The 22,913-nt window shown below is 41.9% G+C and overlaps 1 protein-coding gene and 2 long non-coding RNA genes across 14 annotated transcripts in view; 1 reads left to right on the top strand and 2 right to left on the bottom strand.

The window, feature by feature from the left end:
• Positions 1-9,410, bottom strand: part of LOC117270596 (uncharacterized) — a 112,227-nt gene extending 102,817 nt beyond the window's left edge. The window contains exons 1-2 of the long non-coding RNA XR_013493117.1: positions 9,367-9,410; positions 6,600-6,692 (exon numbers count right to left, since the gene is read on the bottom strand). This is a non-coding gene — a long non-coding RNA (uncharacterized LOC117270596). The remainder of the gene's footprint in view (positions 1-6,599; positions 6,693-9,366) is intronic.
• On the top strand, positions 386-15,469 carry LOC117270595 (uncharacterized). Its single transcript, XR_004502821.2, has 3 exons — positions 386-890; positions 3,635-3,822; positions 10,810-15,469. It is a non-coding gene; the product is annotated as an uncharacterized LOC117270595 (long non-coding RNA).
• The window catches only part of epb41l2 (erythrocyte membrane protein band 4.1 like 2), an 88,498-nt gene continuing 76,970 nt past the window's right edge, over positions 11,386-22,913 (bottom strand). For 11 of the 12 annotated variants that reach the window (XM_033648276.2, XM_033648289.2, XM_033648282.2 and 8 more), the window contains 5 exons: positions 22,661-22,789; positions 22,263-22,361; positions 20,299-20,379; positions 16,896-17,010; positions 11,386-16,578 (listed from right to left, as the gene is read on the bottom strand). In XM_033648276.2, the coding sequence (XP_033504167.1) occupies positions 16,906-17,010; positions 20,299-20,379; positions 22,263-22,361; positions 22,661-22,789 (414 nt within the window). In that variant the 3' untranslated portion in view covers positions 11,386-16,578; positions 16,896-16,905. The remainder of the gene's footprint in view (positions 16,579-16,895; positions 17,011-20,298; positions 20,380-22,262; positions 22,362-22,660; positions 22,790-22,913) is intronic. The other variant, XM_033648281.2, reaches the window with a different exon arrangement.

The following is a 22,913-nucleotide window of genomic DNA, read 5'->3' as shown; positions in this document are numbered from 1 at the left end:
TTACAGTAATCAATACCGCCACCGATCAAGAAGTATCAGTGTCTGTTGGTGAAGATAAACAAAGCAAAGAAAGAGAATAGACAGAAGAAAAGAGGGAGAGACGACGACTTCCAATCAGAGCAGGAAAAAGTGTGTTTGTGTGTGTCAGTGAGTAGTGTGTGTTTCATGACACAATGAGCACAAAGGTCTAAAGTTCAACGATCATAGCATTACTGGAGGTCCCAATGCACACACACACACACACACACACACACACACACACAGTGGGCAAAACAGTATCAGTTTGTTTTGTTCTTTGAGTAAACTGAAACCTGCAGTAAACCCCAGCACTACACTCCAAACCTCTGTACTGTATCTCACACACACTTACAGACACACACACACACACACAGACACTGAACTGGCCAGTATTGCTAATCTTCTTAGCAATCACAAGGTTTGACTGTTGAAAGAGTGCAAAGTTCACATCATCAACAACAACAGAGGTTCCTGCCAATGAGGGAGAGCTGAAGAGACAGATAAAGAAGACAGACAGTCATAAAAGACGAGAGCATTAATCGAATCACAGCCGTTACCTCTGGACTGAAGCAGCCATCTTTACTCCATGAGGAATTATTCTTTGGATTATTACCTTCAGCAGTGAAACCTGATGTCACACACTGACGCTGACTGAACTTTAAAGCTTTTAAGTCTTAAAGTTATGTGACAGCCGTCGGGAAAACGTCACCTTTGACTTCCATTTAATTCCTGGCTGGTGAAGAAGATACACATCAGCACAGACAGCTGTCATGACAACTGTGCATTAGCTCACTGATCATATTTGGCAGCCATCTGGAGGTCACTCCTACCTACATCCATTTAAACTTGCCTCTCCAGGGAACCTGAAGACGGTGAGTAGATCTTCTGAAATATACCAATAACTGTCCATCTGCTGTAGTTTTAGTTACTTAAGACTGTGTTTCTGAGTGTGCTATTTCTGTTCCATTAAAACTTTAAGGACATGACACATACGACTTTACCGTTAACAAAATCTACAACTACCTCTGCTGCAGTGCTTTACCTCAGTGCTTGACTTAGGGCTGGGTTATATGGTTGAAATGAATGTCATGATAAAAATGTTGACTCAAAATCAACTGCTAGACTGAACTGCATGATGAGAGGTGAGTCCTTAAAGGTTCTGTATGTGACATTAAGAGCATTACTATAGCAGCAAACCACTGTTAGCTATGTTGAGATATAGTGGAGTCATGGCGTCCTGAGCAGAGACTGAAGTCACGCCCCCCTTTGTGAGTGTTGTAATCCAAGCTACTCTGTTCTTCGTTGTAGTAAACAGTCTGGCGATGCATGCATGTTAGTCCTACCGGCTAGCTAGTCACAGCCGCTGTACACTGTTCTCATACGGTGCAGCACCAACCCTCTGGCTCCCTGCCACATTAACACTGTTAGCACACTGCCATTGTTAGCACTGTTAGCACTGTTAGCGCTGCTAGCTGCTAGCTGAAAGCTCAGCCACCTCCATGTTGAGAGCTGTGTGCAGACAATCCTAGCTCAGCCTCTGAAGGAGAGGAGAGGAGTATGCTTTATGGTGAATAAGGACTGGTGTGTCTGTAAGAACGTCGGGTTTGTTGTCCAGCTGTGGACAACTGCTGTAATATGTCTCCATGCAGAGGCGACTGCAGTGTGGCACTGCCATGTTTAGGAAGAGCGACGGATCGTCTTATTGAGGTCGGGATGTGTCTGTAGTTAAATCATTCCACAACCAGGAGTCATGAACAATTATAAGGTATCAGACAATCCGTGCGTTTACATGGACAGCTTAATTCCCTTTTCATTCGTAATTAAAGTTCATTCCTATTAACAGTGATCTTGTAAACACCTAATTCAGAATGAAAATGGCCAATGCCATTGAAAATTCAATCTGATGTAAGGGGCTGGAATATTCTGTTCTAATTCCGAATGAAAGAATTTCTCGCACTTGTATACACTCATTCCTCTTTAAGTTCATTCCGGTCTTTCTGCACATGCTCGTTTCCTTGCCCTTCTGGCGCCATGACGTATATAGCGCGCATAGCAACGGGCTGAGATAGAGCAGTCGGACTCGTTGCACTCACCGGTTTCCATTCGCCACAGCACGGTCTTCTATCTCCCTTCTTCGACCTTCTACCTCCCTTCTCCTCCTCAACAGACGAAGCATTAGCAGAACAAGGTTGTTGTCATACTGCTGCTTCAAGAATATAAGCAAAACAAGCCCGAAAAAGGCACTAAGAACGGCGTCGTCAAGCATCTTGTTATCCGGAGCGAGGACTACAGTGTTTTCTTCTGGTAAACATAAACACGTAACATCCGCCCCGCCCCCTATCCAATCAGAAACCTTCCCTGCCCCAGACTTTGCGCAGACCCGAATAAACGTGATTAAAAGGCGATTAAACTGATCTCTGTGTAAACCCTCATTCAGAATGAATATTTCTCATGTAAACTACCTGGAAAGACTTTAATTCAGAATGATTTCATTCAGATTTATTTCATTCTGAATGAGAAGCCATCATGTAACCGCACCCAGTGATGTAAGAAGATGCAAAAACGGACCAAATCACAGTGCACAAGTTAAAGGAGCTGATCCCATTTAACTGGAGTTGTACCATGTATTATTTCCATGTGACAAATAAAATTTGACTGATTAGGTTGATTGAAGCACAGATACACTCTGAGTGTCACTAACAGCTCCTTTAAATGGTCTCACACCACATGTTAAAGGACATTAAAAATATCTGTCATCACCACTGAAAACAAAAAATCTGATTAATGATGAAGATGACACAGATTTTTCTCCACATAAAGAGATACTTGGCTGGTTTTTAACCAGGCCTGTGTCACCGTGATGTGGAGAGTGTGGGCAGAAAAACAGTGTCAGGCTTTCCCCCTTACTGCCAGCTCCCAGATCTCATCACCCCTCCATCAGCGTCTCACATCATCCAAAATATTTTTGCTCACAGGCGGTGAGTTCCAGTCAATCCTGGCAGGGGGGGAGCCAAACACCGTTCATCTGCACACACACATTTACGTTCCCTAGATTAGCGGAGGCATGACCTGCCCTTACTCTCCCTCTGATTAGCTAGTACTTGCTGCTGCGTTGGTTAGGTTGGTTAGGGTGAGAATATCAGGATAAGCCAATCAGAGGCAGAGTATGGCAGAGTACGGTGGGGTCATGCCGTCGCTGTCCCATCCCCTCGGTGACACAGACCTGGTTTAAAATCAGTGAAGTATCCCAGTAATGTGACACTACTACATTATTTCCCCTTTTCACTTGTAACTGTGACTCTTAATGGATTCAAAGGAACAGTGGCCACGTGTGCCACACTGTGACTCTTGTACATATTTGACAATCATTGTTACAATGCTCAAATTACTGCAGATGACTGAAAATAAAGGCAGCAAGTGTCTGCTTGTGTTTTACTGCGTACAGTCTTACTGCAGGACATTCTCAACCCAGTTTTAATTTTGGTGCCTTGATGTCCTCTGACCTTCACACCACTGAATGAATGCTTACTGAGGCGTTACCTGATCGTGCCTCGGGTATCATATCATCACATTAAGCTTGACCTCTTCTCTTCTTCATTTGCATCCTCCCATGCAGGAGCAGTATGGAGGTGCTCAGTGGCCCCTGGGCTGACTTGGCTCTGCTCCTGCGACGAACCATCGCGCAGACACACGGAGAGACGGACAGCTTTCTTCCTCTCTGGCTGTTTGGCCTGCTGCTGTTCCTGTCTGTCTGTCTGCTGCTGCTGCAACTCATCATCTACCTCAGCTGGAAACTCAGACAGGGTAGGCATGTCATTAACTTTACATGTCCAGCCCATGTCTTGCTATGTTATATTTACTACGGTGCTGTGTAGCTTCATGAGTACTGAGGGGGGATGCCTTTCTCCAGGGCAACACGTACTATAAATACACACTCACTACATGTAAAAAGTCGCAGCATAAAAAAAGTGGCTACAGCTACCACTATACATCTTTCTACTGATGTCAGAAAATATTGTCATTTCATACCAACATCCACGGCTAAATAAAACATGAGGTGCACCATTGTATCTCCGAACACACGCAGACAACCAGCGGTGTCTCTGTAGAAGTCTCATACTCACATTGTCTTTTGAACAATATCTGACAGCTCATGTTGCTCCCAGGTACAAAAAAATGTCTACGGGCCCCGAAACTGAGCTCCACTCTAAATAATGAAAAACATCCAAAATAGGTTACAAGAGAATAAAGAACTTGGCACAAGTGACGTTTTTAGGATGAAACGAAATTTAACTTTGAAGATACTGATCAGTGAGATGATTAGTGATACTGGACTGGTTTGTATGCAATCATATGTGAAAGATACAGTGTGTGTGTGTGTGTGTGTGTGTGTGTGTGTGTGTGTGTGTTGAAGAGGGCTACTGCAGGTTTTAGTGTCTTCAAAGCAGGAAAACAGCGGAGAAATCGCTTTTCTTTCATCTGCGTGTGTACTCTGATAACAAGCGCTGTTGTGATAGCTGCATCGACCCCTTTATGATTCACTTTGACGTCAAATACAGACACTCAGTCACAGGCGCATCAGGCACAGATCATGGGTCCACTTTCATCATCTGCTCCCAATATCACTGGTGTATGAAAGTGAAGAATACTTTTATGTAGACTTTCTGGCGTCACTGGGCAAAAAGTCTTACAATAACCTTTGAACATATTGTAATTCAAGCGGACTGAGAGAACAGTAGACTGCACTACCTCTGCTGGGCTCTGTCCTCAAGCTTCACAATGTCTAGCCCATGAGGGGAGCTGTTGGCCAATGACAGGTCACCTTCAGAGAGAGAAGCTGTCAATCACTGCTCATGAACTGCAGTCAAACTGATCAAATTAGAATCACGATTCTTTTATTGCATTGCCTATCACTCTCCTCATAATGTTGTCAGATGACAAAGTTTGTGACCCGGCCGCCATGTTGGAAACAGTCAAGATAAAACGACACATCACACAGCAGCTGGAGCAAAACTCAATTTACAGCTATACAGTACACTACAATATGTTTCTGACAGTGGAGGAGAGACACAGGCAGTGCAGTAACACATCTTACTTCATATTTGATCAGCGCTGCCTAGTTTGACTGCAACTCACAAGCAGCAACTGACATGACGGACAGCTGCGTTAGAGACTCCTTGGCTCTGATTGGTTGTTTTTCATGATTCTTGCAAATGGTTCTGATCACACAGCGAACATTTTAGCAGCTGGAAGCAGCTTTTGGAAATCGTTTTTAACAAGACTTAAGCTTTTCTGCTCGCTGTTTTTGCGTTACGCTCTGGACGCCCAGCATTGTTGCCAGAGCGCTCTGAACTTGAGTTAAAAAAAAATTAAACTCGGGACAGAAAAGCTCAGCACGTCATCTCTGCTTTTTTCCCCCATATCAAATTGGATGATGAGAGGCGGGGTTTCTGTGGTGGTCACGACAACCAGTTTACAGTTGGTAAACAATGGAGGAGAAACTGGTGGTAGTGGTTGCTGGATACCCAGAGCTATACGACTTCACAAAGCACAGTCAATAGAAAACAGCAGATAAGTGCAGTACTGTAAACGTCCATGATGGAGGAGAAGCTCCTGGACCAACTGGTGGTACTCCCCATGATCCAGCCTCTTTTTTAGGGTCTCATGTACCCACACAGATCTCTGTTTATCTGCTGACAGCCTCTCACCCTCAACCAGAGCTACAGACAGCAACCTCTGCCTCAACATGGCAGCAGCTAAACACTGATTACTGCAGGATACATAAATAAAACAAAATGAAAATAAATGGTAGATTGATTACTCGGGAAGGTTAGGGTGAGGAGGTGACGGGGTGGTTGCCTGGCAACAATAAAAAGGCGCAACAAGCATTTTTTTTTTTTTTTTACAAAAGGCATTCAATTAAAATAAAAAGGCAGTGCAGTGCGCCTCGTGTTTGCAACCTGCAAAACACTTGCTGTGTGACTGAGGCCCCAGGAGACAGAAGAGCATGATTTTTTTGGACTACCTACCTCACACGCTGCTGTCAGGATATAGTGACAGCTTTAAGAATACCTTTTGTATTATTTGCTATTTAGCTTTAATATAAGCCCCAATTTGTAATTAAAAATAAATTATACCCTTATAAATTCTCAGTTTACAGTCTGTCCTTATGTCATCTTAATACCCAAAAAGTGCGTTCATGGTGACTACAGCAGTGATTTTAAGATGAGGTCATCATTAAGATAAGATCATTCTTTAGTGACCTGAGGATGAACTTCATCTGTAGGAATGAATCATGGGCAAGGTAGTAAAGCCAGAGAGTGTGTGTGCATCTTCTGCTGTTTATTCAGAGGCCAATTATAATCAGTTAGGACAGGTATAATCTTACACCTGCAGTTCAGTATTTTTGACTGGTATTCAAATTAAAGAAAAACACTTTCCATTTAGGAGTTCACTGTTTTACTGACTTGATGAGAAATCTGTCTGCGCCTGCCCTGTTGTGATGAAACCACTGGGAGACAGATGCTACAGTTAACTGATCAGTTATCGATCACACTGCTGCACTTCTAATGTATACTCACTCAGGTATGTGGTGGTCCACCTTGCTGCCTTTTTCCAGTTGATTTTTGTGGGAGACAACCAACCTTCACCATAGCACAGGGGCGGCCCTACAGCTAGGAAAACATTAAAAGCCATTCTATGAAGTTTCTAACAAAACAGGATTTTTTTCCAGCAACAAGTGACTCAATCATTTATTTACTACTAATGAGTTATTTTCATCAGTAGTCCCTGGGCAGCTTATTCTAAATGTGGCCTAAAGGTACAGAGTGTCTACAGGTATCACAAAGTTACATTTAGTGCACATTAAGACCTGTTAAAGACATCTTTGTTTTAATAAATCACGTTTTACTTGTTTAAACATCACAGGTAAGCACTGTAAGCAAGCAGTATGTGGTCTTGTGCAGAGGTCAGTGTTATGTAGGAATATGGTTCATAGAGTGAGTTAAGTCTACATTTTGCCTAGAGTTGTACCAATACCGATACCAGTATCGGAAATTCCTCCGATACTGCCTAAATTGCGATATCGGCCCGGGTATCAGCGAGTACAGCCCATGACCAATCCAATACCACGTAATGCCTCACGTCATTACGCATACGCACGCTACTGGCAAACGAAACGGAAACGGAGCAGAGTTTAAAAAGCATTCTACTGTAGCCTTTAAAATGTCTTTTTTACCAAATTATGTGGCTGCACTTTAACCTGTGTCTTGATCTGTGTCAACACTGGATAATAATAATTAAAAAAAGCTTTATGGCATTCATTCTACTACTGTTGTCACGGTACCAAAATTGGGACCCACGGTACGATACCAATGAAAGTATCATGGTTCTGAGTAGTATCAGGATACCACAGCAAAAATGAGGCAGATGTGCCTTTTGTCATTTATAAAAAGATAAATCACTTTTCTATAATACATCAATGATATTTCAATGGAATAAATTACTTATTGACTTATTCATACTTCAAAAACAGCATCAGTAAGTGATTAACATAGGGGGGATCAAAATAAAATAAATAAATAAAATAAGAATCAACCAGCCACCCTCCTCCCCTGACAAGTAAAGAACAGTCCCTTCATAAGTAAAGAACAGTCCCTAAAGTGCGGTGAGGTTTGTGGACCGTTACCTGCCACAAAGAGAGAAATGTGAACGGCTCGTTTCTCCTCTGACACGTCACATACCTGTGTGCCGCCACGGCTCGGCTGTTCAGGTACTTCTGGGCAGTCATGACGCCAAGAAGAGGAAACTATTGGACCTGTAGCCAGGCTTCTCTGTCGCCGGTAAGCCGTTATCTTGCGCTGTGGAGCACTATAATCGCCGTATTTGACAGGAATACATTCCTGTCAAATACGGCGATTATAGTGCTCCGCCGTATTCCTGTCTGTGACCCCCGTTCAACCCACAACCGGCAGGATTCACCTTTCGTTTCTGCTGCTGGTTGAAATCTGTACTCGCACAGCTGCTCCTGAATGGTTTCTTTTGCTCGCACAAAACTATTTTTAGTCGCAAATGCGAGTAAAATGCAGAGCTCTGTGGAAAACACATCACTGTAGCATATATAAACAAATCTAACCTACAAGTAAAAATAAATAAATAATAACTTTCACTGCTTAAAGATACTCAACAGCTCAGCTAATACCTGACATGTCACTGGATACAAACCACTGCAGCAGCATATTGAGTGTCAGGTGGCCAGCTCGCGCCGCTATTGGACGGTGCATGGACACTCATCCTCTTGTGATTGAACTTTGAACTTATCCCACAGTAGTGGTGCCGTGAGGTACTGTAGTACTACGGTACTCCAACATTATGGTATCATATGTACCGTGGTGTTTTAGTACCGCGGTCTACCGTTGGTACCAGTATACCCTGCAACACTACATTCTACTATTATGTATTTATTTCTTAATATTTTACACAGAGTTTTAGGAGTTGAGACATACAACAATTCATATCCCATCCATTTTTATTTTACGTGCTGGTATTGGATCGGTACTCGGTATCAGCAGATACCTAAGGTTCAGGGATCAGAATCGGTATCAGGAAGGAAAAAGTGGTATCGGTACATCTCTAATTTTGCCAACAGGTGAGTGCAAGTAAGAAGTAAAGTGACAGTATTATAGTTATTTAATGATTCGTAACATTAGAAATGTGGACTGTTACACAGAAAGGCTTCACTTACTTTCACAAAAAGAAATTTAAAAATGCATAAATGAAATAAAATCAAATGTTTACAGTCAAAATCTGTAAAAATCAAAAATCAAATTTAAGACTTTTTAATGACTTTTAAGGCCTCACTGTTGTAACACTGACATGTTAAGCACCTGTAGACACCCTGTGTTATCAATACAATATCAATGCAGTATAACACTATACAAGACAACACAACAGGGTGCACTGACAGTAGCAGATACATGTTCAGACAATAGGAGCACGTGAAGGCACTGCCAGAGACCTTTTTCTTAAATTAGCTTAATGTCATGTGTGACGAAGGCTAATCCAGTAATGCTAACGTTAGCAGGTGACACAGACTCTTATCGTTAAAAACAACGGGACAGAAGCAAACTGTTAATTCAGTAACGCTAACTGTGGTGGTTACATGTTTAGAGCTAACGTTAGCTTAAATGTTAGCAAAGTAGCTATCTGCTAACACGGCGTTACATTTTGAACTAGCTTGTTAGCTAACGCGAGCTCCTGCTTCTCGCTTTCAGGTGGAAAATATTCATGTTCAGTTTAATGTGTGTGACGTTACTTTTGTTTTTAAGTTAAACTGTGTGATATTTTTACCTGCTGTCACACCTGTCACACCTGTCACCTCCACCAATGGTCTCCGCCATGACGAGGACGAGGGGGACGCCATTGATTGTTCATGCGCATGCGCAGAAAGTTCAGTTTCAGGGACAGTGCTAATTAATAATTAATAAACACACGTGGTGTAAAAAGGCCAGAATTAGCAAAGAGGCTGTTTTTCACCTGTTGTCAGCAGTGACACATGTAGAACACTGCAAAACATGCAGGACACATAATCAGTAGTTCATTGTTTACACGTGTTTGTATTAATCATCCATCGTTTATTGATAACTGAGAGATGTGCAAGTGTTCAGTCCTCTGACTGAACCTCTGCAGACCAGGCTGACTGGATCTTCAATCAAACAGTTCAGTCTCGTCTAGTTCAGATTAATGTTTGTTCTTCTGCTGATATCAGCTACAAGTGGTCACGACAGACTTTGTGTATCAAACATATAAAGTTTGCATATTTCATTATTTGACTCATCCCAACTTAAAATCTGACTCTTTCTTTTTCTTATTTAGAATTGAGCACTGATGGAAGTGTGTTGTGTTCTGTTGTTTAAAGTGCTTGTTTGTGTAATGATTCCAGTGGTGTCAGCATGTTATGGTGTTGAGCCTGTGAGCGTCTTGTTATTCAGATGAGTGTAGAAACATCTTGGCAGCGTCTGCACACACACGTGATTTCTGAGTCGCAAAGTTGCAAGATTGAATCGTACCTTTATACAGGTTTTCTTAACAAAGATATTTGAATTCACTCACCAGCTGCAGTACATGAGGATCACTAGCAGGTCTGTTGGTTTCACAGAAAAACACACAGACTGTTTGACACGTTGTGACCTGAGGCATTAGAAAAATAGAAATTATTAAAATAAATTGAAATAATAATTGTTATATTTTCCTCGGGTTAAACAGCTTCACAGTCCTAAAATCAATCACCACCTAAACACTAGCTAATCAGTTATTTATTACTGTTTAAATTAACTGGTAAAAATGCAACATATAAAGGAAAACAGCTGAATTATAGCTAGAGTTATGAAGCATTTCATACTTCCATGTTGCTTGTGTGTAATTTGCATTTTGTGCTCCATTTATCTAGACTGGTTGCTCTCAACCAGGGGCCGTGGACCCTCAGGGGTCCTTGTGGGAGCTCAAGGGGAATAGTTTATTCTCACCTTTTAATTCACCATAGAATGAGTCTAATGTAGGTAAGAGTCACAAGTGACTGTGCTGATACTAGGTTTCAGTTCCTCCATAGTTATCTCCTCAACTTCTGGTGTTAATTACATCCAACAAGCCAAATCTTTTCAAATGGAGGTTCTTGGTGCAGATTCTGATCAAACGGGGGTCTGTGACTGAATCATTCAGGGCTCCTCTACATGAAAAGGTTAAGAACCACTCGTTTCAATCATTCATCTGGACTTTCTTTCCTCTCATCCACAGTTGAGGCAGATCTTTCTGGGTTTCCACAAGACAGAGACGCCATCTACAGGCAGATACACAGAAGTACAGAGCAGAGGAGAAGGAGTGCTGGGTTGCACTCTCACACCTGACAGCAGACACACACCTCATCAACACAACAGACTCTCAAAACCTGCTGAAATGAACTTTCGTCTGACTGTTTCAAACAGTGCTGTCAGTCAGCGTGGGTATCTGTGCAGAGACACGTGACCAGCGTGGACATATCCCAGGCAGGATGAAGGTGCCTTAACAAGTAACTAAAATCCTTAGTTATAATAAAATCTGTGAAAATTCTTGTTTAAAACCCTCAGGGAAATCTGGAAGTTATTAAGACGACTGTCTCTAACCTTCTGACATCATTATGAAGCTACAGGCATCTCTTGGAGCTGTATTTATTTTCCACCCTCTTGTTAAATTTGAGAAACTGTCACCCTGAAATTATCATTTTTGCACAGCTCTAAGTTTCATTATCAGACTGTCTGTGCAACAATACTGGAGACTGGTTAGTTTTTTAAATGAACCAATAAATGGATAAAGAAATGATGTGTCCGAGACATGTCAGAGTATAACAATCCTTTATTTAAACAGTGTTACACGGGGGAGGAGTGGCTGTGTGTGGGGAGAGACACAAGACAGTTAAGCTGCTAGATAGAAAAACCCTACCAGTGATCATTGGTTGGCTAAAGACGGAGCAAAGAGGCAGCTGGGGTCGGTTTTCCAAAAATGTTCCTTTACAAAGTTTCTGTCGGTGTCAAAGTACAAAAAGGTGCTGGTATCAACTGTCACTCATCTGTGCTGCAAAGCCTGAGACACAACTGTGAAGAAACCAGTCAAATTATTATCTGTATTTTCAAACAGCTACATGTTAATTAGATTTAACGGCAGTATATTGATGGTGTTCGCCCTCTGTGGTGTTGACATCCCTGACAGTCTTAAAATCAGCTGGCGTAGAATCATCATCAGTTGCTGTTCCGTTGCTGTGGCAACCACTTTGGTCTCTGTTTACTTCCTGTCAGCTACTGAAACAACAAACATCACAACAGGAAATACAAAGGAGGCCCATTTAGAATGTTTACGTTGTCATGGTAACAGAGCTTCCAACATTTTATCTGTGCTGTTTTTTTCAATTTTAATCAAAGTTAGTGATGGCGAGACGTTCCTGTGTGATCGCACTTTAGGATTAACCTCAAATAAAATTTTGTGCTACCGACATTTTTGGAAAACCAGACCTGGCAGCGCCCCAAAGCTCCTGTGATTGGTTAAAACAGAGCCCAGACCCCCCGGAAAACACAGGGGGGCCGAAAGTACAAAAAAGAAATGGTGGCAGAAAAATTTGCTTTATAGTGGTGGTTCCTTCAATGTCAAAAACACTGTGACAATATTACAAATATCCAAGAGGGCGCACAATAAATCCCACCTTTCAACGACTTGATCAGTTTCACAGAGAAAAGACGACAAATGCTGAGAAAATCTACAAATATGGTTTTTAAAAGTTGTTTTTTTGTCTTTTTTTTTGGAACAGCAAAAGCTTCCAAAGCTGCCAAGTGTTGCACTGTTTTATCTGTTAAAGTTTTTCTGCTGCTTTGCAAGAGGGTTAGAGGTTAAAGCTTTCTTTCCTCTCGTCTGGAATGTCATTTAACTGCATAGTAGAGGTCAGACCAGTGTTTCCCAATAAAAAGCCTAGACGGTCGATACCGCTCCATCATCTGGACGTGCCTCAGGCCAGACAGGAAGTCCTAAACTGGCGATAAATTAAGAGGCACGTATTTTAAATGTGGAGATTGTATGTTAATAAATGACTCCAATTAAATCCGCATTCAGGTCCAGTCAGACTGGAGGGTTAAGACAAATCTAGGCAGGTACAGGTGGAATGTTTTTTATCATCAATCTGTGGCACTTCTTCACTCACAATCTGTTCAATCTCAACAGACCGTGTTCTTGTTTTCACAGCTCACACTGAAAATCTGTGTTGACTAAAATGCGTTCTTGTTCTAACCCGTTTAATGCCACCAATATTTACACAAAGTCACATTTTTGTGGAACATTTGGGTAAAAGGACACCGAAACAATGAATAAAACATCACGAGATTCCATTTAGGGGTTTCAAGAGCACTTCAAACCCTCAGACACGCTTCCCTTTCAGCTGCATTTGGCTGTTGTGTTGTAACTGTTTCCATGTCTGTTCGTAGTTCACTGGCAGATTCATGTTCCTGCTTTCTGTTAAAATAGAGTGGAATACAATGTATTTTGAAACAGCTCAAAAACATAAAAAAATCAATTTAATGCTGATAAGATTTGGTTGCGGTGAAACAGTTACAACGCAGCCAGCATCAGGTCAAAGATTATCTCCTCTAGACGTACTGTATGAGCCCAAATCATCTCTTATCTACACACTCTCAAACCAATCAACACAGTAGCCTTCTATCTAGACTCGCTCAAGATAAAAAATGTGTGAACCATGCTGAATTTATTCCCAGATCTCATTCTATCTAACAGGGTTGTTCTCATTATCTACTCTGGTATGAGAAAAGAAGCTGGGAGTGAAACTAAGTGCTGAGCTATGACGACAAACAGGCTCTGATGCAGAGTTAGCAAACTGGTAGAAACTCCGTTGTTATGAATATGGGACAGAACTGTTTTTCAACTTGTTCCGACTGTATGTCCTCATTTTGGTGCCTGTGCTTCAATTGCAGATTGTGTGTTAAAGGGTACGTTTGGTATTTTTCAATCTGAGCTTTTTTTCCATGCTATTGTGCCTGAGTGACGAATGGAGACAACAGCTTTTGAAACTGGTCCAGTGTTGAGTGAGAGCACTGCAGCAGACAGCGGCAAATCAGGCTGCAATGTAATCGCTTGGGGCAATTGTGCACCGTCAATTCATGTCCACTGAAAGTGCTTGTTTTGCCACTGACAGGCTCAGATTATTAGTGTCTGACAACTTATGGAAAGGATCCCTACAGAGATAGAGCTTTATGCTGAAGTGTAAGATCATTTCAGTTCAACCTGTAATCATCATCACTAACCCCCAAAAGACTCCATTTTAATAAACAGTCATTTCATCATCGTGAAACACACTTTACTCTAAAGGCCAAAACACACCGACAGTGAACGCCATGCATCAACAACTATGCCCCTATTATTTTCAATGCACCCCACACTAACGGCGGCTAGACACCTGTCAGCGCTTCTGGACACGCCGCCACTGTCCTGTTTCCAGCCTCGCCAACCCCAGAATTAAAAGCATTTTTCCCCACTCACTCTCGGCTTGTATGTACCGGCTCCTGTTGCAGCTCTTTTTCTCTGCTCCTACGGCAGCTCGACTTGTCTCCACACCATCGATTCATAAAGAGAACTCTCTGCTGTCTCCTGTGGGACAAAGACTAGATGACGAGAGACTGATTGTTGAGGTTGAGAAATATCCCCAACTAAACGACCCATGATCCCATCATTTTAAAGGCAGTGGCCAAAAAGATATTGCCTGGTGAGTCATCACTCCATCGCTCTTCAGTGAGAAATCAAGTTTAATTCGGGGGTCTCCACACGTGATTTAAAGCTAACGCAGAGGTGAAAGAGGCACAGATCTTTCAGCAGAATTAACTTTGTGTAGCAGTCTGTTAACAAGTTGCAGTGCAATGTGTCCGGTGTGAGTTAGGGGGCGCCGTGCCTCAGTGTGTCTTCAGCTTAAGTCGACAGATACAAAATAAAACTCTCTAAACCTGTCTTGGTTTGTCTGGTTTGGCTGAAATAAACCCTTCATTCTCCCAGTTAGATGTGAGAACATGCTAACGTGATTAACACTAGAATGTTTATCTGAATGGAGTCTGGTGGGTTTGGCTTGAGTGATTCTTGGGGCTGTTTATGCTTTAACAAAAAGCTCTATCTCTGTGGGGATCCTTTCCATAAGTTGTCAGAATAACAATCTGTGCCTGTGAGCGGCAAAAGCAAGCAATTTTAGTGGACGTACATTGACAGCGCACAGTTGCCCCATGTTGTTACATTGCAACCTGTTTGCAGCTGCCAACCGCAGCCCTCTCGCTCAACACTGGACCAATCTCAAACCTCTCCGTCTCCATTCGTCACTTAGACACAAAAACAAGGGAGGAAAGAGTCAAGGTTGAAAAACACCAAACTTACCCTTTAAGTATTGTCCTAAGAATATTAAAACAGCTTTAACTCGCTGCCGAATGCAAAATAACGTGAGTGAAACTTGCCGTAGAGTGAGGCCAACATGCATCAATTCTTTTTTAACTCCCAAAGGTGTTAGTTGGCACCACACAGTGCCGCCGATATCTCCCAATCATCCTCCAGTTTACTGGTCCTCTCTCCCAATCAAAGGTCAGTTTACTGCTCCCTTACTTCCCTGTGACCCAACAGGAATGGCTAGTGTCGTACAGTGGGCGGGCCCAGGGAGAGCGCTTAGCTAACGACAAGCTGCATTACTGCTCCCATCTAATAACCTTCATCTTTACTGTACAGAGAGTTGTATACACCAGCTTTAAAGTCAGCTCATTTTCAGTCCATTTAGTAAAAGTGAATTCTAAAATACAGTGAAACACTAGGAATTATATTCACCTGCATCGTTTGGCTTCTCCTGCTTAGTTAATGTGATCCAATAAAGATTCCTTCCGTTCCCACCGACTGTAAAGGGTGAACAGTCTTTTCTTCTCAGAGTTGAGTACAAAGTGAAGTGAACTGAAAATGATCTCACTCAGCCGCCGGTCAACACACAAGGAATGTGGATGAATCATAACTATACTTACAGAAAAAAAAGACAGATCATAAAAATTCAAAAACCTGGTTGATTGTTTTTTTTTTTACTGCAATATTTTAAGTTACAGCTCCCTGTGTTCTGTCATTGTTTAGTAACATAACGTGATCATGTGACATGGCTCCCATTCATCTGATGTGAACGTGTTTAATGAGTAAGACTGTTTCATTTTGTTACACTTTGAAAAAGTAAAAAACATAAAGAGGTTGTGTCCTCCTGGTTTCTGCAGTCCTACTCGTTACTGTAAAAAAATTGAAATTACTGTGTTATATTATTTCTCCATAACGAAGTGAGGGAGCTGTAATTTAACAAATCACTTTTTTTTTATTAATTTTTTTTTAGGAATGCACCAATACCACTTTCCCTCTGCTGATACAGAACAAAAAATATGAAAATCTCAGCGTTATTTTACAAAAAAAGATGAAGATAAAAAGCGTTCTCTATTTAAGATGGTCGTTATCTTTTTATCTATCTTTACTCTGACTCGTGAGTAAGTGAATAGTTACTGAAGGTCACTGCTACTGGTGAAATAATCAGTGCAATAATCATCATTTTCAGCCTTGTATCTCATCAGGAGTGGTTATCAGTGCATCCCGCAGCTTTTACGTTTTCAATATGTGACATACACACTATCTCTCTTTTTGTAAAACAGTTAAAAGAAAAAAAAAAAAGCACTATTAAAAAATAAAAACACGCTACAAATGTTAAGCTAACAAAGTGGTTCTTTTTTGTCCCCGCGGAAATACGAGGATGTTTTTCTTTACTTGGTTTTGGAGTGAGGGATTTAAACACACCACAGACATGTAAGAAAAAAACCGACTGGGAAGAGATTGGCAACTTCTCTTCATCTGTCTGCTCCCCCCTTTCTCCCCTTCTTCTCCTTCTGCTTTCAGCTCCTCTCGTCTTCAGTCAGTCAAGGTCGGTTGTCGTAGGGTGATGGAGGTCGTTCAACAGAAATAACACTCACGATGGGCTCTTCAGCTCTGGGAAAAAAGAGGTGCAGGCAGTCAGCCTGAGCGCTGTGATGACTGGCACTCAACATTGGTTTTGCTACTCAAAATATTTGCCTTGTACTCCATCAGTCACTGCCTACCTTCCTAAATCTAATGTCCCTTTCTCATCCTTCAACTCTTTTTCGCATGACGGCTGATGGTTTTAGCAGATTCATGTGTGGGAGGTTTTTTGTTCCATCTCTTTTTGTCCTCAGTAAATAAACCACTGTGTGCAATCAAGACCTCCAACATTACTTTCACCATGACGAATAATAATAATAATAATGAGTTACTATTATTATTATTACCTGAGTTCAGTCAATCCTCCTCCTCAGCCAGTTCAGTTTCTTTATGAACCACCACTCTGGTAACAGACATGTCAGGATGTTGCTCTTTGGCCTCCTTTATGGCCTGGGCCAGTGCCTGCAGTACCAAGGGGCAACCACACAGTGGCAGCACCGAGCACGGCGGGCAGTGGAGGGAGGGAGGGAGGGAGGGAGGAGAGGAGGGGGGGACATGGTGGAGTTAAAATGAAAAATTAAATAAGAAGCATAAAGAAAATGACAAGAATGCTGGATTTACGATCAATGTGACTTCTGCTATTTTACTTCTTGGGGTTAACTGAATGGATGAAGTAAAATGGCTTCAGAGACATCAAGTGGAAAAAGAATTATTACAAATGAATCCCATTTCCAACTCAAAATAAATGTAAATCCAGCGAATCAAAGCAGACAGGCAACTCAAATAAACCAGTGGACGAGGGATCGTGCAGAACCATCAGGACCTGAGCAAAATAGATTTTTCTTTGTCAAATATTTGAAATATTTTGAGGGTGTTTGATGGAGTTTGACTCGGGACGTCAGCAGTTAACCAAATCTTGACTGGTTACGCATGTCGGTGTGTAAATGAATCTAGTTACTCTTCAGTTTAGTAGCAGCATTAGCACTATGATGTACCACTATAAAGCCTTAAGGTTTTTACACTACATTGGTTAGCTAGCCACTGCTACCCTGCACTGTTAGCACCCAGGAGCTAGCTAGCCAGCATCGCTGCTCATTTGGTGAATACAGCTAATGCCATTCCAGCCACATAGTGGCACTGCTGTGGATCACTGTGCCCACCCTCCGCTCTATAGCTCCAGGGAGTAAGCGGCTTATTTTTAGGCCGCAAAACCCCTTTAGCATTGTTAACTACTGTTAGCTATGTTAACACAGTTAACAGTGTCGGCATTGGGGCGTTGGTGGCTTAGTGGATAGAGCAGGCGCCCCATGTACAAGGCTGTTGCCGCAGCGGCCCGGGTTCGACTCCAGCCTGTGGCCCTGTGCTGCATGTCTCTCCCTCTCTCTCTCTCCCCCTAAAAAATATCTTAAAAAAAAAAAACAAAAAACAGTGCTGGCATGGCTATTAGTGCTAACACAGTTAACAACACTAAAGGGATTTTGTGGCTCAAAATTAAGCCACTTAAGGGGCTTGTTAAGGTTGCTTAGCTACCGCAACCTGCCACCGCACTCTTGAAAGCTGGCTCAAAAAAGGCACCAAAGTAGCAGCCGGCGTCTGCCCTCACGTTTCCCAGGCGGTTAAAGACGTGGCATGTGTACGGCCCCTGAGTCACCAGGGCAACCTGGGTGGCCTGCAAGTTTCCACAGCAACACTGTCTTACCACCCCGGGTCAGGACAATATTAACATTGGTAATAACCAAATGAGCAGTGCCACTAGCTAGCTCCTGCCCACAAGTGCACGGTGCAGGGCGGCCAAGGCTAACGGAGGGTGGACAGTGGACTCTATGTTTCTGCATGTTAACGCAGCTGGTTGGCTGTCTGTCAGCAGAACCAGCAAAGTAAAAGATGGGACGACGATAAGTCGGTTAATTGCATGGTAAATTAAAAGGGAGACGGCAACTTTTCCGGCCGTGATTAATTGCCATATTCATGCGTGTTTGTCTCTCCACCAAAGAGACTGGACGACAAGAGCGTTCACTGCCGTGCATCGTCTGGCAGCCAGGTGAGTTGGTTCATTGGCGTAATGAACGGAGGGAAAGCTCTTGTCATCGAGTGTCTTTGTCTCTGTGGGGGAGGCGGGGCTATGGGCTACACACACACACGCACGCACACACACACACACACACTGCGATCTTCGTGAGGGGGAGACGAGGCGGAAAAAAAACAAGAGAGTTGAGCGTCAGAGAAAGACAGGGAACTTGTCCCTAACCCAAACACCACGGCCCCTGTGTGGGAGTGTTTTGGATTTAAACCAATGACAGAGGGGAGCCCGGTAATTTGGACGAGCCGGTGTGCCGTGTTTTAAATTTTATGATATTTAAATTTTCTTTTTTGCATTCCTAAATATTCTTGTTAAATAAATGTTTATTTCTCTTTAAAACTTGCATCAATATGTCTTTATTATCATTATATAAGTTTAAAAAATGAACTAAAAACAGCAAAACTACAACAATAATAAAAATGGTCTTAAAAGCACAATATTACGCAATATTATCACTTATTGTAATAATTTATGACACAATTAATCACCCAGCAACATTTGTTATTGTGATAGGCCTAGTCAACGCCTCGCATATTTCACGTCATTTTGCTTTTGTTCTTCTTACAAATGAACTTGTTAGTTACTGGTTAACGGACCAAATGAACCAAAACTGACATCCCTAATGATGACACCAAATTTCCTCCACCCATTAGAAAGAGTCACCCATCACTTTCAAATATCTGTCATTAAATGTATTTTCATCAGGTCTTGCGACAAGATGTAACTGTAGGCCAGGGTTTATAAATCTTATTTCTTAACCAGTGCAGTCTGTATATGGACAATAAGACATGTTATATTGTGTTCATTGTTTGTGAAAAGTGGAGAAATTGTGCACTAAGTTATAATTACTCCTCTAATTTTAGAGCCATGTGAAGATGGTTAGAACACAGGCCTGCAGAATGGTCCAATTTTGTTCCTCCAAAATTTGGGGACTAATTGTTTGCTAGTCTTATGGGAGCTCATAAGGATGTACAGTTGAGTCTGTACTTTAAGCTCATGGTTATTTTTCCATTCAAAATCCAAAGATTTTTGTACAGACAAATAAAAAAATGTCACTGTCTTTGCCCAAATACACCTGGACTGCTCTTAATCAGACGTGATCTGCTCAGCGTAGCTTTGGTGTTCGTCACATCTGTCAAACAATTTATTTATTTTTGGCACTGGGGAAATCTGACAATCAAAGACAAAGACAGAAAATTTAACTAATAGACGAGCAACAAAAATCAGACACAGCGTGGCAAAAACAAAAAGGTTGAGACACCATTTTCTAGACGTGTGGATGAATAAGTGCAGAGACAGATGACAGCCAATGAGTGGAATCTGACTAATGGACATCTCTAGTAAATGATTAATGAATCTAATTGTGCATTTAGACTGAGAGCAACATGATAGACATGTCAACTGATGTCTATGTGTTCCCTTAAAGTCTAGCTGTCAGTACTCGTTAGCGGCTAACTCATTCAGTTCTTTAAAAACTGTTTTTCAATTCTGAAAACAAAAAGTAAAAGGTGCAAAATCTGGACGTGTGCATCTGGTTTACACATCTGCAAAATGATAAGTGGAGAGCCTCTCACACCAGCTGCAGTTGGTCAGAATAAAGCCACCCGTCAACAAAGCTGCTGTAATACCAAACAAGGTGTCGGGGAACCCTGTGTGAGTGGAAAACTGACCTGGTCGTGGTCGATGTCACAGTCCCCGGTGATGACGATACGTTTCTCGATCCTTGTCTCTGATAGGCCGCCCTTTAACGTCTGCAACAGAATCCACAGCAACAAAGCTTTGATGCCTCTTTTAACTGATTAATTATGAGCTATCAAGGCTCGTCTGGGAGCTGATGGGATCCAGCTGAGTGGCTAATGTTGTCGTTAAGTGTCAAAGCAGATAAAGTCTTATGCATATCACCCGGGGACCTCGTGATTTAGAAATCACACTCCCATGTCTGTGTCATGCTGTGACAGGGCATGAGCCAAGTCTGCATTTTACTTTAATTTACTGACATTATTCCCTAAATATGATGCGCAGAGTCATTTGTAAATCCGCTCTACACAAGACAGAAACACGACACAGCACCATTAGCAACGATGCAGTGTTAACCTCTCAGGAATCAGATCAGGACTGATTCTGCCACACACTGTCACATGACATCTATCTCAGCATCTTTTGAGATTTTGCTCTTCTGATGCTTGCTGAGAATGGGTGACCATGCTGTGAAGCCAGATGAGCCTACTGCACCCAAAATGTTCTCAGAAGTTTCGTTTATAATAATCGCCAACACAGCCTCCGCAATTCTCGACCACTGAAGAGGCAGAAAAAAGGCGAAGGAACAGGGTTTCTACATCTTAAGGAAAGTTAGACTTAAGACTTCTGATGCCGCCCAGGATTAGATTTCAGACCAATTTTAAAATAACTAAAATAGAAGGAAACACACAGGAAGTGGCATTAATTACTTCAGGTCAGGGACAGTTCTGCCCAGATGTTTATTGCAACATAAAACATGACTTTGTTGTAAAATTCCTGACATTTGTTGACGACTTTGTGTTTCTCAGTCTCCATGTGAGATTCCACTGACTTGATTACCATCTGGCAAAGTTTGAAAAACTTCCTGCATAGAATATACTGAGCCTCATATGTATTGCCTTCTACCTGTCTGATGTCCAGCTCGCTAGCTAGAAAACAAAACATGTGAAAACAACCAGTGTTGTTAGTTCTGCTATCCTAATCTGTGTGACACTGATGTAAGGCATTTGGCACAGTACTTTCTGAAAAGAAAAAAAAAGTCACCTAATATTTTGAGATTTGACAATGCAACATCAGAAAATATGATTCATAAAATTCTACTTCTCGTGTCTTTCTCATGACATTTAAATACCAATTACGGCTTTATATTTGAATCGATGATCTCAATGCCTTTAAAGACATTTTAAAGGCCTTTGCACACTGAGTCAAATCAAAAATCATAATGCACAGAAACCCTGCACACTGATTCTGATGCGTTTTATTGTTCTATTAGTTCGCAATATGTGACAAAATGAAAAGACACATTTGCTCCTTTGTCTCTCTCCACTGGAGTTACCTATCAGGTTGTCATCACAACCTGTGCCCTTCCTCTGTCTTTGCGGCTTTGTCCCGACACCACATTTTCTTTACTGATCCTTGGTCAAACATCGCACACGCAGAAAATCAAAATTTTATATGACGGACCAAAGTTTCAGACTCTGTGTGCAAATGTGACTGACACACTTTGAGGTCGTATTTATTTCAGATGAGAGAAACTGACTCAGTGTGCAAAGGTCTTAAGACTACAGACGACCTCCAAAATGATTATAAAATGATGGAGGTCCCCAGGAAACACTGCTCCTGTGCAAATAGGGCGAGAAAAACACGACAAGAAAAGGTCAAATGACAGAAGAGTGCACCTCTGCACACCTGAACAAAGCACAAACACTGCAGTAGGGCACCATGATACTGTAGGCACAGCTGCTATGGCAGAAAATGTGCAATACTTGTACCAATGTAATTTCAAAAAGCAAATATGTTCTTGTTTGCACAGATTTTACATTAGTTACATCACATTAAAATGGTGGTGGGGGGGGGATAATGTAACGTCTTAACACGTGTGTGTTTGTGTGTGTACCTTGGTAATGTGTGTGGTTGTGGTAGTACACAGAGATTCAGAGGTGATTGTCTGAGCAGTCATCAACACTCCAGGCTCGCCATCGCCGTTACCATCCAACTGATAACAGAGCAGATGAAGAGAAATCATTAGCTGTACATTACAATCAGAATATCCCCGCTGGATGTTTGATGCTCACAATAAACTTTTGTCACGTATGAAAAACATGAACTCCCTGAGGAAGAAGGAATGAAATAACGGGCGGCATGCTCTGTTTCTAGAAAGGAAACTTATTTGGGACATGATTTCAAATACAAACATAATAAGATCTAAATGTTTCACACAAATACAATATGAATGTTGACACACTGAAGGACAAAATACACAAAAAAGCTCCCTGTTTTTTTTTAAGTGTGCACCTGTGCAGCTTCGTATGTGATGGTCTTGGTTTCCGTATGTACGATGGGCACTTCTTTTGTAGCTATCTCAGTTTTCTGGGCTGCAAACGTGTCTGATATAGTCACCATTTCTGTCTTTACCACAGGTGGCTGGGGAGGGACGAGAGAGAGAAGTGAGGGGGGAGGGTTAATACATTAAACCAGAGACAGTTAAGGAAACAAAGATAATCTATGTTTTCTAGCTTTGGAAAGTCACTTCCGAGTCAATCCATTT

Source organism: Epinephelus lanceolatus, chromosome 13 (genome assembly GCF_041903045.1).
Source record: "Epinephelus lanceolatus isolate andai-2023 chromosome 13, ASM4190304v1, whole genome shotgun sequence".
NCBI lineage: Eukaryota > Metazoa > Chordata > Actinopteri > Perciformes > Serranidae > Epinephelus > Epinephelus lanceolatus.
The sequence above is the reverse complement of the archived record's forward strand: the minus strand, read 5'-3'. Positions and strand labels throughout refer to the sequence as shown.